At 41.0% G+C, this 19,411-nt stretch overlaps 1 protein-coding gene across 2 annotated transcripts in view; it reads left to right on the forward strand.

The window, feature by feature from the left end:
• Window positions 1–18,730, forward strand: part of MCAM (melanoma cell adhesion molecule) — a 117,209-nt gene extending 98,479 nt beyond the window's left edge. The window contains exons 15-20 of one of the 2 annotated variants that reach the window (XM_063436715.1): window positions 208–243; window positions 1,457–1,492; window positions 4,054–4,071; window positions 12,468–12,609; window positions 13,006–13,117; window positions 18,194–18,730. In XM_063436715.1, the coding sequence (XP_063292785.1) occupies window positions 208–243; window positions 1,457–1,492; window positions 4,054–4,071; window positions 12,468–12,609; window positions 13,006–13,117; window positions 18,194–18,220 (371 nt within the window). In that variant the 3' untranslated portion in view covers window positions 18,221–18,730. The remainder of the gene's footprint in view (window positions 1–207; window positions 244–1,456; window positions 1,493–4,053; window positions 4,072–12,467; window positions 12,610–13,005; window positions 13,118–18,193) is intronic. The other variant, XM_063436716.1, reaches the window with a different exon arrangement.
• The last annotated feature ends 681 nt before the right edge of the window (window positions 18,731–19,411 follow it).

A 19,411-nucleotide genomic window follows, 5' to 3' on the forward strand; every position in this document is an offset into this window, starting at 1 on the left:
ATTTTTGGGATTAGACTTTAGTCAAAACCCCTAAATGTAAAAGAGTGATGTCTTAGTTAAACCATTTCTATGATTTTTTTGTCCTTGTCTTTTATCTTTCTTTCTTTCTTTCTTTCATTCATTCTTTGTTTGTTTTATGTTTTCCATGTTGGATATTGTTTAATACTAATAATAATATTACTTTATTTTATTTTTTTAAACACACAGACCTTGTTACTACAGCAGTACCAGATAGTGTCTCAGGTGTGTTCCATAACTGACTGCATGGCACCTTATTTTGTAGAGTGGCAAATAAATTATGTATGAAATGGAAAGAGGGAAACAAATATAAACAGGCTATTTCCACATTTTCATAATTTGTATGAAGATGATAGATGAATCGATTGATAGTGCTGCACTGTTGACATCATAGATTGCTAGAACGGTAAACCAAGAAAGATCGAGTCGTTTGCAGAACATGTATTAAACACATGTATAAAGGTGATTTTTATCTTTTCATTTTCCCCCCACTTTTTTTGGTAGCAGCTAGCTAGTAGGAGCTTCAAAGGTTCTGCACCCCTGATGAAGTTGTGTGTTCACACTTAGACACTCATCAGACTACGTCTTTTTCATTGTAATTTAACACTTTACTTACACTCACATGATTAGCACTGTTTGGTATCACCGTTTATATTTTTCTTCTGTTGAGCCCTGTTCCCCTGTTATGCTCTACCTCTGGTTATGTGTAGTTACATTCCTACTTAGTGTGTGCTAAGATTGTCATGGGGTTACGTTCTGTAATTTGGTTATATGTAGGCACACCCCATCCTAGTGTGTGCTGAGGTAGTCATAGGGTTACATTCTGTAATTTGGTTTAAATCTAGTACGGCACTCTATTTAACTGGCTATCTAATGTGACTTCATCTTGTATGTACAGGCAACTATTTGGACATTATACTATGTATACAATTTTTTGGAGTTATTTGTCTTACATTTGCTTATGTATGTTTAGGTATGTGTTCCCTTAGAAAACTTTTCATATATTTAAGAGTGTTTTTTTTCTCCTTAGAGCGCTTTATCTGCCCTCTAATAAAGATAATTAATAGTTTTTAGCCTTACCCGTGTAACCATTCAGACCTTAATGTCTGTTTGGCTCTTTTTTTGCTCATGTATTTTTTTTTTAACTATTTCCCCACAGGCTTCTAATGCTCCCCAGGGGGCAAATGGATTTTAACAATCTGATGCTGAATTTTCAACATCGGAATTTCAAACAGTCTAAATGCCCCTTGTTTGAATTGGATTAACTTTGGTAATGCAGACCAGAGGCTTTTGGACTTTGATTACTTAACTCCTAAATGTAAAAGAGAGATGTCTTGGGTAAACATACATAAGATCATTTGTACATTTTATTTCTCCTTTGTTTAATTTGTGTTTGTACTGATGGATATTGTTTAATTCACTTTTTTTAAACACACAGACCTTGTTACCACAGCAGTAGCAGTTAGTGGCTCAGGTATGTAGCCTTGTTGACTGTATGGCACCTTATTTTGAAAAGTGGCAAATAAATTATGTATGAAATGGAAAGAGGGAAACAGATATGACCAGGTTATTTTAACATTTTCCTCATTTCTGTCTCTGCCTGCTAATTATATATATATATATAAAGATGTTGGATGAACTGCTCTGGCAACATCATAGGCCACTAAAACGGTAAACCTAAAAGATTAGGTGGTTTATAAATATATCCAGAACTCTGATATTATTTTCGCTTAGTTTTTATTTAGAAAAAGTTTCACTACACAGCTACTGGAATTCCATAAATCGAGTGTTCCTCTGTGATTGCTAATAACCACATAGACACGTTTATATATGCCTGTAGCAGGATTTATGTTTAAGAGTATTTACTCAACAGTCCTACAAACTTCCCAGTGCCCCCTAACAATCTATAGCAGGGGTATACAAGTCAGTTTACCTGGGGGTCTTTGCCAAGTCGTAATCTTCCTTGGGGTCTGCAGATCCATACTGCCAGATATGTGCCCATACATAAACATTAATACTCGCAGACACACACCCAAACACACACGCAATTTATAATGCCCCTCCTCAGCACCTGTATCGTGGCTGAACCATGCACTGTGTGCACCAATGGGCCTTGTTAATGAAGTTCTGGTTACCTGCTGAATGCTAGACCTTTACTAATGATGCTGGGAGCACACAATACATACAAACACTGCTCACTAGCTGGCCAACCTCCTAAACCACAGCAAAGAAGAGTTTGATCACAGACCTGGTGCTGACCAGTCCATCTAGATATGCATGGCTCGCACATACCTCTTTGTTCCAGAATGGATGACCCTGGATCACATTCATGTATTTTGGGGCTGGAAATGGTATCTGGTGACTAATATGAGACCCCTGGACCACATAGTGAATTGCAGGTGCCTCCTATCTAAGCTACCCTTTTCAGGATATATATAGACAAAAAACATCTAACTGTGTAGCACCAGAATTCCATAACTATAAAATAAATGACACACTAAAGTAATATAAATAATATTTTATTTGTGCTGCCTAATTATATATTTGCCAAAATATAGCTCTCACTGTAGGTATTTTATGATAAATTATATCAAATACCAGGACTACGAAAATGAAAAAAAAAAAGCTTTTCACAACACAATTCCTGAATGAAATCAGGAAGGGGTTTACAAGTATTTTGGATGCAACTTGGAATAACTAGCAGCTGATATAGAATATTTGGTCAATGAAAATACCATACTATTGGCTACACTCTAATTATTAGCAGGATCGTTCCCTGAAGTGTGGATTGCTGGGAATTCAATGCGAATTTAGGCCAATATAACCAAATTGGAAAAAGCTTTTTAAATTAACTTTACATTCTCTGCAATTGACACTTCAGTAAATAACCCTGTATGTATTCTCTTTAGGAATATTTTTCTAGTCGAAATAATGTTAACAGTTAATACATTTTAAAGAAAATGTTAGATATAGACATTTCCAAAAAATAAGTAAAATGTGTCATTTTGCAAAGGAAGGCCCACATAATGTAATTTGTATATTAGAAGTCAGTATACAAATGATCTGATCTCATAAATGCCTTGTGGTCAAATCAATCCTCAGTCGTATGTTGCTACAAACACTATATCTGTTATGCTATGTCTGGCGCTGTCCATTTATTTTAAAAAAATGTTCCAAGCTCACTGTAGTGGTTATGGTGTCAGGAGTGCACTGGCGCCCCCTCCAATGTAAGTACTGAAACAATTTGACAGCTACCTACCATGAGAACTGGAAACTGTCTGCGTAGAGCTAAGTCCAGTGCAATCAGCTGGCACTCTCAACCAATGAGCTGCCCCAGCATGGCAGCGTTTAGCTCAGGAAGCCAATGTAAGCTCCTATCTCCATGGTGGAAGTGACCGGTGCACTGCAGACGCCAAGTAAGTTGACAAACCGTTAGAAAACAGTTTAACTACTTACATTAGGGGCGCACCAGAGCAATCCTGGCACCATTACAACTAAAGAGTGCTGCAGTGGTTATGGTACTTCAAGTGTTCCTTTAAGTTCTCTTTATTGTAGAGATTATGCAGTTCGCTCATTGGATTGGCCAAAATATATCTGGGACTATTTTTACATTAAACAATATAGGACTATGCACTTATAGGGTTATTTAATAACTGAATTGTTGGGAACCCCAAGCGAATTTCACATTTTAGATCAAAATACCTGAATTAAAGATATATCGGAATTTTTCTATTTCACTTACCTTGATCTACATTTTGAGGTACATTTCTAACAATTCCTAATTTAATTACTAAAATAATATAGTTTGTGTGTTCTGTGCCCTTCATGTGTTTAAAGTAAAATAGACCCAACTACTTTTGGGAATAATGAGAATATTTTTCTTTAGTAGAAGCTTAAACATTGACATTAATACAGGAAAACAAGGTAGAAAAAAGTGATGAAAGGGAAAAAAGAGAAAAACACATTATCTGTGCTAGTGTGGTGTCTATTTGGAATGTGACCCTCATATGTCTGTTTGTTCTCTTTCCTCATTAGAAGAAAACGTCATACAAGGTCAGTGTTTTCTTAATACTTTCATGAGTCCTGCTAGTTCTCTCTATCTACATGGCAGGCTACTCTTCATTAAACAAGTGCTAACACTTATGTATGAATAATCATTGCCATTACAGGGACACCATAAGCACCAAAACAACCTTGGCTTAATTAAGTAGTTTTTGTGTGTAGAGCATTCCCCTGCAGTCTAACTGCTCAAATTGACACCACTTTGTATAGGTATGACTAGGGCTACACAAACAGTCTCCCTACACATTTCATGTACAGAGCAAGCTAATGTTTTATCCTTTATTGCACTGTCTGTTTAATTTCTTATCTCCTGCTTTGTTAACAGTTCAATTAACAAAGTGTGAGATATAAACCTCTAAAGTAAACACTTTACTCTCAGATCGGATTGAAAACTAAACAATTGATATGTAGGCCCTGCACATCACATGCAAGGGGTGTGACTAGAGATGCATAAACAAAGTGATTTAAAGGGACACTATAATCACCAGAACAACTACAGCTTATTGTATTTGTTCTGGTGAGTTGGATCATTCCCTTCAGGCTTTTTGCTGTAAACACTGTTTTTTTTCAGAGGAAATGCCATGTTTACATTACAGCCTAGGGATTCCTCCACTGGCCTCTCCTCAGATGGCAACTAGAGGTACAGCGCTGTGGTATTTGATGGCGCTATATAAACAAAAAAACAATAATAAAAATAATAATAATAGAGGTGCTTCCTGGGCCAGTGCAGCACTGCCATCCAGTGTCTCCACCCTCTGCATGGAGACACTGAATTTTCCTCATAGAGAAGCATTGGTTCAGTGCATCTCTATGAGGAGATGCTGATTGGCCAGGGCTGGGTTTGGCTTGTGCTGGCTCTGCCCCTGATATACCTCCTTAACAGTCTCAGCCAATCCTATGGGCAAGCATTGTGATTGGCTGAGAGAATCACTTCTGATGATGTCAGCCAAGCAAACAGATCAGGGGCAGAGGCAGCAGCTGCAGACTTGAATACAAGCAAGATTTTACTATATTTAGGGAGACCAGGGGGGCTAGATGTTGGTTTTAACACTACAGGATGTCAGGATCGGGACAGGGATCCAACACGCAAAGTACAAACAGGTACAGGGTACGTATACCGGTCCTTAGAATGGCCGGGCTAACGTACAGAGAGTATAGAGAATGGTCAGAGACAAGCCGAGGTCGAGGGAACGAGAAGACAGGTAAGCGAGGAACAAGCCGGGTCAAGGATAACGGAGGTAAACAGAGTAAGGAAACAAGCCGGGTCGAAACCAAAAGGATAACTGAGAAACACCAGAGCACTGTGTGACTAGACAGGCTAGAACCACGACAGGGCAATGAGCAACAGGGCGAAGTATGTTTAAATACCCTGGCTAGAGAGGATAGACACGCCTCCGACGAAACCTGATTAGTCTGTCTCGGACTGAGTGACAGGTCGTTCCGGATTGGCGTGATGACGTCGGCCTCCGGGCACCATGCTACAAAAGGAAGAGACTCCCTCGCGGCCGGCGTTTGTGTGACCGGGTCGACCGCGAGGAACAGAGGAAACATGGCGTCCGGACGGATGAACGTCTAAGTCTCTACCTCTCTCGGAGGTAGAGACTTCAGGTACCCTGACAGTACCCCCCCCCTCAGATACGCCCACCGGGCGGAAAGAACCGGGACGAGATGGAAAGCGAGAGTGATACGCCCTGCGGAGACGAGGAGCATGAACATCCTCCTGAGGTACCCAACTCCTCTCCTCAGGACCGTATCCCTTCCAATCGACCAGATATTGTACTTTCCCCCGGGAGATACGAGAATCAATAATAGAGTTAACCTCATACTCCTCCTGACCCTCCACCTGAACAGGACAAGGAGGGGCTGTTGTGGAGGAGAACCTGTTACAAATAAGAGGTTTCAGCAACGACACATGAAACGAGTTAGGGATGCGTAAGGTATCAGGAAGAGCTAGACGATACGCAACTGGATTGATACGAGACAACACCCTGTAAGGTCCAATATAACGGGGAGCGAACTTCATGGAGGGCACCTTTAAACGGATGTTCCTCGTGCTCAACCATACCCTATCACCCGGAACAAAGAGCGGAGCCGCCCTTCTACGTTTATCAGCATGTTTCTTAACCAGCATAGAATTGTGCGTAAGGATTTGCCGAGTTTGATCCCACAACTTCCTCAAATTAGCAACATGAACATCAACCGACGGCACCCCCTGGGAAGGAGAAGCCGAAGGAAGAATAGACGGGTGAAAGCCATAATTCATGAAGAAGGGGCTTGAATGAGTAGAATCGCAAACGAGATTGTTGTGTGCAAACTCTGCCCAAGGAATCAAACCGACCCAATCATCCTGGTGTTCGGAAACAAAACATCGCAAATATTGTTCAATTTTCTGGTTGGTACGTTCAGCAGCTCCATTAGACTGAGGGTGATAGGCAGAAGAAAAGTTCAATTTGATACCAAGTTGCGAACAGAAGGACCTCCAAAAACGGGAAATAAATTGGGAACCTCTGTCAGACACAATTTGAGAGGGTATCCCATGTAGGCGAAAAATCTCCCTAGCGAATATCTCGGCCAATTCGGGAGAAGATGGAAGTTTAGGCAGAGGAATGAAGTGTGCCATCTTAGTGAATCTGTCAACCACGGTGAGGATAACAGTCTGTTTTTTAGAGATAGGTAGATCGACAATAAAGTCCATGGCCAAGCAGGACCACGGCTTCTCTGGAACTTCTAAGGGGTGCAGGAATCCACAAGGAAGCGTATGAGGTTGTTTGGTCTTAGTACAAACCTCACATGCAGCGATGAAATCTTTAGTATCCCTACGTAAAGCAGGCCACCAGAAATCCTTAGAGATCAACGCAAAAGTCTTGCGAATACCAGGATGTCCCGCCATCTTGCTGTTATGGAAACACTGCAACAGTTCCAGTTGAAGAGCAGGAGGAACGAAATGTCGACCCACAGGAGTCTGTCTAGGTGCTAAATGTTGTAGCTTAACGATCTCGGCCAGTAACGGAGAATGAATCCTGAGATTCGTATTAGCAACAATATTGCATTTCGGAACTATAGAGGAAAGGACCGGCTCAGGTACAGTAGAAGGTTCATACTGGCGAGATAAGGCATCGGCTTTAGAATTTTTTGAACCAGGTCTATAAGTCAACACATAGTTGAAGTGAGTCAGGAATAAGGACCAACGAGCCTGCCTAGAGGACAGGCGCTTAGCCTCCCCAATGTAGGACAAGTTTTTGTGGTCCGTCAGGATAGTAATAGGGTGTAAGGTTCCCTCTAATAAATGTCTCCATTCCTTTAAGGCTTTAATGACTGCTAAGAGTTCTCTGTCGCCGATGTCATATCTGCTTTCAGGGCCCGAAAGTTTCTTAGAAAAAAAACCACATGGGTGCAATGGTTTATCTACCCCCAATCTTTGTGACAGAACCGCCCCTACTCCTGTCTCAGAGGCATCGACCTCGAGCAGGAACGGTAAGGTCGTATCCGGATGGACTAGTATTGGAGCAGAAGCAAAAAGTTCTTTGAGACTCTTGAAAGCAGCTAGAGCATCAGTAGACCATGTCTTAGTATCCGCCCCTTGTTTGGTCATATTGGTGATGGGCGCAATAATAGACGAGTAGCCCTTAATGAAGCGTCTATAATAATTAGAGAAGCCAATAAATCTCTGAATAGCTTTGAGTCCCTGAGGCAATGGCCAATCTAAAATAGACTGGAGTTTGTCAGGATCCATCTTAAAGCCCTCCCCAGAAATCACGTATCCAAGAAAGTCTATCTGGGTCTGGTCAAAACTGCATTTCTCAAGTTTACAGTACAAACCATGTTGTAAAAGTTTGTGTAATACCTGTCTGACTTGTCGATGGTGGGTCTCAATCTCTTTAGAGTGTATGAGTATGTCATCCAGGTAGACAATAACACAATCATGTTGAAATTCCCTAAGAACTTCGTTAATCAAATCTTGGAAAACTGCAGGTGCGTTACAGAGACCAAAAGGCATGACCGTATACTCATAATGACCATAGCGGGTATTAAACGCTGTCTTCCACTCATGGCCTTGCTGAATTCTCACCAAGTTGTACGCCCCTCTGAGGTCCAACTTGGTGAAAATCTTAGAGCCCTTTAACCGATCAAAGAGTTCTGTAATCAAGGGGATAGGATAGGCATTCCTAATGGTTATTTTATTCAACCCTCGATAATCGATACAAGGTCTGAGTGACCCATCCTTCTTCTTAACAAAAAAGAACCCAGCCCCGGCAGGAGATGAGGATCTCCTGATAAATCCCTTGTCTAAATTCTCCTGAATGTACTCCTCTAAAACAGCATTCTCTTTAGTGGATAGAGGGTATACATTGCCCCTAGGAGGCATGGTACCAGGTAATAGGTTAATTTTACAATCAAAGGACCTGTGTGGAGGTAGAGTATCAGCGTTCTTTTTATCGAATACTGCCTTTAAGTCCATGTACAAAGGAGGTATCTGTCTCTCTTTAGGCTGGGTAGTAGTGTCAGGTGTGTAAATTACAGCCAAAGGGGATACCTTCCGTAAACACCTCTCCTGACAACCCTGACCCCACGAGAGTATCTCCCCTAACTCCCAATCGATAGTAGGGTTATGTCTCTTTAACCATGGATACCCCAGGACTATGGGAACGGAAGGGGACGAAATAAGCATAAGAGATATACTCTCCTCGTGTAAGATACCAACAGACAGGCTCATGGATATAGTCTCACGAGTAATAACAGGCTCGAGTAGTGGTCTACCATCAATGGCCTCAACGGCCAAGGGGGTCTCTCTTAACTGGGAAGGAATAGTGTGCTTAGTGGCAAAGGCTTGATCGATAAAATTCTCAGCAGCGCCGGAATCTATCAATGCCACGGTCTTAAGTACTTCCTTCTTCCAAGTTAAAGAAACTGGTAGTAAAAGCCTGTGATTTTTGTAATTATGCGTAGAGGACAAAATAGAAACACCCAAGGCCTGTCCTCTAGAGAAACTTAGGTGCGGGCGTTTCCCGAGCGAACAGGACAATTCAGGCGTAAATGACCTCTGACTCCACAATACATACACAATCCCTCCCTTCTCCTGTACAGTCTCTCCTCTTCTGAGAGATGAGTATTGCCTATCTGCATAGGTTCAGGAATTAGTGAGGTATTGGACTCAGGACTTAGAAATGCAGGTGCTAATTTAAAGGCAGGTCTTAGGTTCCTCTCTCGAGTGTTCTGTCTTTCTCTTATACGTTCATCAATACGAGAAATGAACGAAATTAAGTCCTCTAAATTCTCTGGTAGCTCCCTAGTAGCAATTTCGTCAAGGATAACATCTGATAACCCGTTCAAGAATACATCCATATAAGCCTGTTCATTCCACTTAACTTCTGACGCCAGAGACCTGAACTCTAGTGCATAATCCACTAATGTTCGGTTCTCCTGTCTCAGGCGCAACAGTAATCTGGCTGCATTGACCTTTCTACCAGGGGGGTCAAAAGTTCTTCTAAAAGCAGCTACAAAGGCAGTATAATTGTATACCAACGGGTTATCGTTCTCCCATAATGGGTTAGCCCATCTCAGAGCTTTCTCAATGAGTAAGGTGATAATAAACCCAACCTTTGCCCTATCGGTAGGATAGGAGCGAGGTTGCAATTCAAAGTGAATGCTGATCTGGTTTAGAAAACCACGACACTTCTCAGGTGACCCACCATAACGTACAGGTGGAGTAACACGGGAAGAGGCACCTACAGTAGCTACCTCTAGGCCTGAACCTACAGAGGAAATAGGAGTAGGACGCGTCTCCTCTGGAGGATTATTAGCACGAGACAACAATGCCTGTAGTGCTAAGGCCATTTGGTCCATTCTGTGTTCCATGGCGTCAAACCTGGAATCAGAGGAACCAACCTGACTGTTTGTACCTGCAGGATCCATTGGCCCTGTCGTAATGTCAGGATCGGGACAGGGATCCAACACGCAAAGTACAAACAGGTACAGGGTACGTATACCGGTCCTTAGAATGGCCGGGCTAACGTACAGAGAGTATAGAGAATGGTCAGAGACAAGCCGAGGTCGAGGGAACGAGAAGACAGGTAAGCGAGGAACAAGCCGGGTCAAGGATAACGGAGGTAAACAGAGTAAGGAAACAAGCCGGGTCGAAACCAAAAGGATAACTGAGAAACACCAGAGCACTGTGTGACTAGACAGGCTAGAACCACGACAGGGCAATGAGCAACAGGGCGAAGTATGTTTAAATACCCTGGCTAGAGAGGATAGACACGCCTCCGACGAAACCTGATTAGTCTGTCTCGGACTGAGTGACAGGTCGTTCCGGATTGGCGTGATGACGTCGGCCTCCGGGCACCATGCTACAAAAGGAAGAGACTCCCTCGCGGCCGGCGTTTGTGTGACCGGGTCGACCGCGAGGAACAGAGGAAACATGGCGTCCGGACGGATGAACGTCTAAGTCTCTACCTCTCTCGGAGGTAGAGACTTCAGGTACCCTGACACAGGATCAGGAATACATGTTTGTGTTATTGACCCTATAGTGTTCCTTTAACTCCTAAATGACAGAGAATAAGGCAGTGAGACTGCAGGGGTATGATCTATATCAAAGCTGCTTAATTGTGCTAAATTTGCTTCGGTATCCCTTTAAAGTGATGCACTCATTGTGAGATATATATATATATACACACACACACACACACAGGGTTGTCCACTAAAGTGAATTCAAATAGAATTTTACATTTAAGATGAAAGTAGTTTAAATGGAAGCATAGCAGACAAAGATTTTTTTCACAATTCAGCTATTTTGACCTTACAGTGAGGGAAAAATTTATTTGATCCCCTGCTTATTTTGAACGTTTGCCCACTGACAAAGACATGATCAGTCTATAATTTTAATGGTAGGTGTATTTTAACATTGAGAGACAGAATAACAAAATAAATTGATTTGCATGTCAATGAGTGAAATAAGTATTTAACACCTTCAACTTAGTACTTGATGGCAAAACCCTTGTTGGCAATCACAGAGGTCAGGCGTTTCTTGTAGTTGGCCACCAGGTTTGCGCACATCTCAGGAGGGATTTTGTCCCACTCCTCTTTGCATATCCTCTCCAAGTCGTTAAGGTTTTGACGCTGACGTTTGGCAACTCGAGCATTCAGCTCCCTCCACAGATTTTCTATGGGATTAAGGTCTGGAGACTGGCTACTCCAGAACCTTAATGTGCTTCTTCTTGAGCCACTCCCTTGTTTTGGGTCATTGTCAGGCTGGAATACACATCCACAACCAATTTTCAATGCCCTGGCTGAGAAAAAGAGGTAAAAAAGAGGTTGTCCTGTCCCCTTAGCCAAAAAAAACACCCCCAAAGCATAATGTTTACACCTCCATGTTTGACGGTGGGGATGGTGTTCTTGTGGTCATAGGCAGCATTCCTCCTCCTCAAAACACAGCGGGTTGAGGTGATGCCAAAGAGCTTGATTTTGGTCTCATCTGACCACAACACTTTCACCCAGTTCGCCTCTGAATCATTCAGATGTTCATTGGCAAATTTAAGACGGGCCTGTACATGTGCTTCCTTGAGCAAGGGGACCTTGTGGTCGCTGCAGGATTTCAGTCCTTCATGGCGTAGTATGCTACCAATTGTTTCTTGGGTGACTATGGTCCCAGCTGCCTTGAGATCATTAACAAGATCCTCCAGTGTAGTTCTGGCCTGATTCCTTACCGTTCTCATGATCATTGAAACTCCATGAGGTGAGATCTTGCATGGAGAACCAAGGGAGACTGACAGTTATTTTGTGTTTCATCCGTTTACGAATAATCGCACCAACTGTTGTCACCTTCTCACCAAGCTGCTTGGCGATGGTCTTGTAGCCCATTCCAGCCTTGTGTAGGTCTACAATCTTGTCCCTGGCATCCTTGGACAGCTCTTTGGTCTTGGCCATGGTGGAGAGTTTGGAATCTGATTGATTGCTTGCTTCTGTGGACAGGTGTCTTTTATACAGGTAACGAGCTGAGATTAGGAGCACTCCCTTTAAGAGAGTGCTCCTAATCTCAGCTTGTTACCTGTATAAAAGACACATGGGAGCCAGAAATCTTGCTGATTGATAGGGGATCAAATACCTTTTTCACTCATTGACATGCAAATCAATTCATAACTTTTTTGACATGCGTTTTATGGATTTTTTTGTTGTTGTTATTATTATTTTGTCTCTCACTAATGAAACTGAAAGATTAATCACATATACTAATCGTATTGTGAATTTACATTGACATTACTCATAGAAAGTTTTATATAATGTACCTATCTATCATTAGAGGTAAATGTTATTTTCTGTGTTACCTGATGCATTCTGATTTGGCTGAAAAAAAATATTTCAGTAGTGGTGACGCATATTCTGTCCTGCAGAAACCACACGTGCAGGCAGTCATGGTGTGATCATCGTCGTCGTCATCGTGTGTATCCTTTTGCTGGCAATCCTTGGAGCTGTGTTATACTTCCTGTATAAAAAGGGGCGCATTTCATGTGGGCGCTCTGGGAAACAGGACATGTGAGTCTGAACAAGGGATAGTAAATGTGTACCCTAAACTTGCAGTGCTTTTACCATATGGGTTTTGTGACTTCTGCTCTATTCTTACAATACGTTTGATTTCCTAACAATTTCCATTTTTGTTTTCTTTATTACATGATTCTGCTTAAATCTCCTCCTTTTATAGCTTAAATCCACCATATTTGCACAATCTAGTGGAGTAAAATCTGAATGGCTTTTCTTATAAATATGAACGAAATAAGCAAACAATTTGTATATTAAACAAAGAGCTTACATTGTATAAAATCTGGCATTTTGTACTACTCTCTTACTTTACAGTTATTGGCTGTAAAAATATTCACTATTTTTATTTAACTTCTAACATAACATTTTTAATCATTTGCTTTTTTCTCTCAGTACAAGGCCAGGTGAGAAGGAACATATTGTTGTGGAAATGAAACCGGATTCACCAGCTGAAGAATCCGTGCTTCTCCCTGGATCACAAGAGAAGAAACCTCCAGGGGACCAGGTGAGAAGCATACAAGTCAAATCCATTCAGATACCTAAGAAGTGTATTCCCAGTGATGTTTCACAGAAAAGTTATTCACGAAAACCTGTTATAGGCAGGTGAAATACATATCGTTTAATGCTACCTCAGCCGTATGTGACATGAACAGTCTGGGAAATATCAAGGTTTTGGGTAACAATGTTAGCCATCTGTGATCTTGTGGCACAAGTTCTTTCTGATCTGTGTTAGGAAGAGTCAGAATTACAAAGTGCTTCTCTCATTCATCTTTGTGGAAGATAGAGCAGGCACATATTTTTGCTTGTTTTGAAAACGTGAGTGTATACCACCAAGTTCAAGAAAATGGGTGCTTAAAACTTACATAGTTCAAAATATTTCCTTTTACATTCACAGTTTTTAGTTTAAATCATACACGTTTTTTTTGTGTATGTCATAAAATACGAAGACTGATGAGAGGGACATAGTTTGGATTAATTAATCTTCATTGTGACGAAGTGAGCCTCGTCACGTGTTCTTGGAGCAGCCTCTTACCAAAAGACTATGGGCCCTTTAAAAACCTATGTGAACAGACTTGGTTCGTGGGATTTTATATTTGGTTCGGGAACCGAACAGCCGCACGAACCCAGAGACCACCCTGGAGCTTGTTAAGCCTAATTGCTACTTTGTAGCAATTTCCACCGCAGTGTTCTAAGTGTTCGTCTGGGTGACGTGGTGGCCATCTTGTTCACATGAACGCAGGCAGCGGTGTTTGGGCATGAATCTCATGGAACTGAAAACAGACACAGAAACTCCAGAACACCGCTGGACTTCCAGCATCGTCTGCGTTCGGTTCTATAACACTTAGAAAGGCGCTGTTCAGTGGAAAAGTTCCCACGAACAAGGGGAAAAAGCTCCAGGGTAGTTTGTTTGGTTATTAAACTACCGAACTAGACCGACCGCAAGCCCTGATTCTCTGGAACTGTTTTGGGCATGGGACCAATTGCTTGCGATCGGTCAAATTATGACTTTCAGGCAATTCCTGAACCCCTCAACCGATCTAGGTGATTTTTGGATATGTTGGTCACCCTGATCAGCGCTATCAGGGGATGTAACTTTTGTGGGCATTTTTTGTGTTTTAAGGTATTTTTTGTTTTGTTAAAATGTAGGTTTTCTGGGCCTGGAGATAAATAAATAATACAGTCCTGACTTAATTATCTCCCAGGCATAGGGGAGGGATTGACCTATTTTGTATGGGAGTGTCCTAGACCTGAGAGACAGTGTAATCGTGTATGTTTTTACTGCAGTCTACTCTCAGGTCCAGGGGGGAGTGCCCCTTGCATGGGGACCTGCATATAAGGCAAGTTGTGGCTGCCATTAAACAGATTTTTTTTTACCGTTCATGAAGTCTAGGCTTATGTTTCAGGGATTGGAGAGTTATATTCACTCTGGGGATTGCTATAATCACTATACTCCCTTGGCTTACAACGATTGCTCTTGTAAGAGCAGCCTGCTTTGCTCTCTGGACTAGGAGAGGTCTACCCACTGGAAACGGGATCTTGGTCTTGGGTCCATGGTAGGCAGAGGACAGCGAGACCCCAACCAAGCTGCGGGTATACGGTGGTTATGGTGTCCGGTGCTGTACTTATGGTACTCCAGGATTACTAGGAAGCAGCGATTGACGGATGTACACGGTCGGGGTGCAAGGCAGTCCGTCGCATTCATGAACATTCTAAATTGTACCTGTTAGTGATTAATACTATGCAGCAGGGAGACCAAAGCATAATGCAAATTTGTTGTTTACTGAACCCCTGATAATTTGGGTATTGCAAACTACTGATCAGACTAGCCAATGTGGAAAAATAAATATGTTGGCCATTTTTTTCTCACCTGGCTTTCTGGACCTAAAATTTTAATTTCCCTCCCTTTCTGTAAAAAGCAAATTGAATCGGATCTGATTTATTCAGACAAATTCCATAGGCAGAAGCTTTAAATAATCATTTGGATTTTTAATGTTACCGTATTTGACACAATCAATTAAAATTATATGACCTACTTGACAAACTTGAGATTCACTTTAAATTAATTTCAAAGAACTAAGCCATAAACACAGGACATGCAGGGAATTCAAGACCAAAGTATGTGGTGCTTCAAAGTGATGTCTCTCCCCTAATTGCCACACTGTGGTAGTGATTGCAGGTAGCTTTAAAGTCATATAAAGTTATATTTTTTTCTCCTGGGAACTGGAGATCTACGTTCCCAGCATTAGACCACCTGGATCTGTACATCCTGAAGGCTGCACACATGAAAACAGGAAGAACTAAAAACATTTTTTCTTCTCTAAGACCCGTGGCTTAGCCTCTTCCATTGTAAAATAAACAATAAGTAGTTCACAAAATGTCTCAACATTTCCCCCCACGTATGGGTATTTAAAATCTTCAGTATTAACATCTGCCACCCTTGTTCTACTTGGTCTAGTGTGAGAGAGAGCAGAGACCACTCTTGGTCTGCGCCATCATTGGTTTCAAGTACCCTAGTGAATAGATGTGATTTGAACAGCGATGTGTCAGTAAACAGTGGATGTGATGTCATATCGTGCACGTTTTGCTCGAATCTATGAAAAACAGCGTTTAAGTAAAATGAAACATATCCCAGATAATCCACTAATAACTACACCTCATATTCCCTGGCTTGAACAAATCTGAAAAATAAGAGGGTAATGTTTGAAAACAAATTTAAAATGTCGTGAAAAGGTTTAATTATGGCAACATCACCCCTACTTCCTTCGCTTTTAATGCCATCATCCCTAAATTTCCCTAAACATCCCCCAGTTGTACGGCATAGAAAAAAAATCTAATAAAAAAGAAATGAGTAGTTTTGGTTTTATAGAAGTGTATTCTCCTGACTACTACAACAACTAGATGAGAACACTAGAGATACACAGTATCTCACAAAAGTGAGTACACCCCTCACATTTTTGTAAATACTTTATTATATTGTTTCATGTGACAACACTGAATAAATGACACTCTGCTACAATGTAAAGTAGTAAGTGTACAGCCTGTATAACAGTGTAAATTTGTTGTCCCCTCAAAATAACTCAACACCAAGTCATTAATGTCTAAACTGTTGGCAACAAAAGTGAGTACACCTCTAAGTGGAAGTGTCCAAATTGGGCCCAAAGTGTCAGTATTTTGTGTGGCCACCATTATTTTCCAGCACTGCTTTAACCCTCATGGACATGGAGTTCACCAGAGCTTCACAGGTTGCCACTGGAGTCCTCTTCCACTCCTCCATGATGACATCTCGAGCTAGCGGATGTTAGAGACCTTGCGCTCCCCCACCTTCCGTTTGAGGATACCCCACAGATGCTCAATAGGGTTTAGGTCTGGAGACATGCTTGGCCAGTCCATCACCTTTACCTTCAGCTTCTTTAGTAAGGCAGTGGTCGTCTTGGAGGTGTGTTTGGAATCGTTATCATGTTGGAATAGTACCCTGCGGCCCAGTCTCTAAAGGGAGGGGATGTGGTGGTGAGATCATCATTGGGAGGCTATTGAGCATTTGCGGCAAAATGGTGAACGGCGTCAAACAGCATCTCCTCCCTACTCAGAGTCTGAGTGACTGCCACTAGGGGTGCTCCTAGGTAGCAATATAATCAATGTAACGTGTAAAGTGTTTACAGTGCTAATACTGCAGGGCAAAAGCTATAGACACCAGAACCACTACATTAAGCTATAGGGGTGCTGGTGGCTATAGTGTCCCTTTAAAAAAGGAAGAGTTACAAAAACACATTTACAGAATAATTCACTACGTGAGAATTCAAAGTAAATTTCTGATTCACGGAAGAAATAGCCGAACTGCAAAAGTTCTCATAGTCAGTTATTCTTCCAGTTTGGTTACTCTGGCCTTGCATTTTAAATTCAAATTTAATTCACTTTGAATTCTCAGTTTAGCGAATAACCCTTTAGGTCGTAGAAAAAATTGCAATGTGTTGGTCAATATAAATTCCATTGTGTTTACTGTATGAGAGCCACACTAAAGCATCTTTGCTGATTGGGTCAGAGAGACACACCCACTGCTAGTGATGTCACCAGCAGTGCTACTCGCTAACGTATAAAGTGAATTCAAACAAGATTATTCACTAATTGGGGATTCACAGTGAATTTGAAAATTCTAGCTGAATTGAAAATATAGCGGAATTTTTCCGATCCAGCTGTTTTAGCCTAAAATGACTTCTCGACACTCCACACTTTAATGATTAAATCTGAAGTGAAGTTCAAATTTAGGTCAAAATATTTAAAAAAAAAGTTTCCCTCCCAACCTGCAATGTTTCAGTTCTGTAGAGATTAACTACTTAGGGTCCCTTCTATTGATTACAAGTTACAGGATTACTCTCCAAAAGTGTGAATTGTCTTGAATTCAAGGGGAATTCATTTATTTTTGGCTAAACATTCAAAAGGAAAGCATTCTTTTAAAACGCTAAATAACACAATCTTACATAAAATGATTTACTTGCATTTTCCTCTAATTTAGTGTATCATATCATATAAACGTGTCAGAGCACCCTATTTATTCCATGCCATGGTTACTGTTGCTTACGAAATGCACCAATGGTATCTATTATATTCCATGCAAAATTTCAAATTTAGCCAATATTAAAAAAATCTTAACCATTCAGCAACTATCCTTTGCACTAGTGACCACTAGATGGCAGCAAATGAACAGTATACATTTATGATAACATTATTATTCGTACTACCGGTATTCCAACATGTTCCTCGGCTCTGTGCTATGGATAAACAGAGCAAAACGTAAAAGTAAAATAATTACAAACTATTTTAGAAAACTTGGGATGGGGGGTGGGAGAGAGAGGGGACCTGCAGTGCCCGGAAAACGGTTTGTTTTCCTGGCACTGGAGAGTCCCTTTAAGTAAATAACCATGTGAGTAGCAGTCCTAAAGAAAATTAAATCTGTGTATGATTATTAGGTTATAATCTAAATTCTGTATGAATCAATAAATTATGAAACTGCAGTTCCAGAGTATATGTTTCGTCTCAAAAAATCTTTATGTATTTGTTGACATTCTGCCTCTTCTTTTTCAAGGAAAAATATATGGACATTAGAAACTAAACTGCCTCGTGTTGGACCCTTACTGATTCCACTGTTTACTACTGGGACTTTATATAAGTTCTCCTTAATGCTGACAGACTTTTTGAAGTGACTGCACCATGCTGAACAGTTGGTATTGTTCTGATGGACCCGGACTGATCTCAGGTTACTCTCGTCGGAAAACTGTAACCACGATCCCAGAGATCCAACCAACGCTTTATACAATGATGTCACGTCCTGTGGGTAACCCTTTTACCTAAAGAAGACTATCAACAAGTGAATTCTGAAGTAACCTTTGTGGCCTGCATTTGTTTTCCTATCTAGTATCCGTTAGCTCTGACATTAAACTGACCAAGGTTGCCTACATTATCTTTCATTGTGACAATAGCAGGATATGGACAGACTCCATCAAATTAGTGGATCGGAGGGATTCTAATATATTGTAGACTAAGCACAAAGCATAGTGGAGGACTGCAGGATCAACACCGAAGAAATGCACTGGCAATCTATCTTGCAACCCTTTAATTATAATAGTATTTATATATATATATATAACAAACCAATGAGGGGAGCACACTAGGTCTTCAATTCAGTGAAGCAAAAAGTATTTAATGTATTATAAAAAATACATGGGCTGTGAGTAGCAAAAATCGACGTTTCGACCCTCCTGGGGTCTTTATCAAGATCTTGATAAAGACCCCAGGAGGGTCGAAACGTCCCGAAACGATTTTTGCTACTCACAGCCCATGTATTTTTTATAATACATTAAATACTTTTTGCTTCACTGAATTGAAGACCTAGTGTGCTCCCCTCATTGGTTTGTTATTATATATTACGCGGGATTGCACCTAGGCATCTAGAGATAATTTTCAATATTTGACAAAGGAGGAGTGCCCTGCTGATTTATTTTTTGTGTGTATATATATATATATATATATATATATATATAGATATAGATATATATATATAGATATAGATATAGATAGATAGATAGATATACACACACACCATTAGGTAAGAGAGTTATCTCGGTCTAAATGCACTCTTTTCTATTTCTGAATGTAATATAGCATCTTACAAGTTAAGCCGTACCCAGCTATTAAAAAAAAAGAGATGGCATTTTGACTCTTTAGCTAATGGCCAGAGACTACTTACAGCACACATGCCTCCCTTCTAACCGCACATCCTGAAGAAATGTCTCTATAAAGTATG

Source organism: Pelobates fuscus, chromosome 11 (genome assembly GCF_036172605.1).
Source record: "Pelobates fuscus isolate aPelFus1 chromosome 11, aPelFus1.pri, whole genome shotgun sequence".
NCBI lineage: Eukaryota > Metazoa > Chordata > Amphibia > Anura > Pelobatidae > Pelobates > Pelobates fuscus.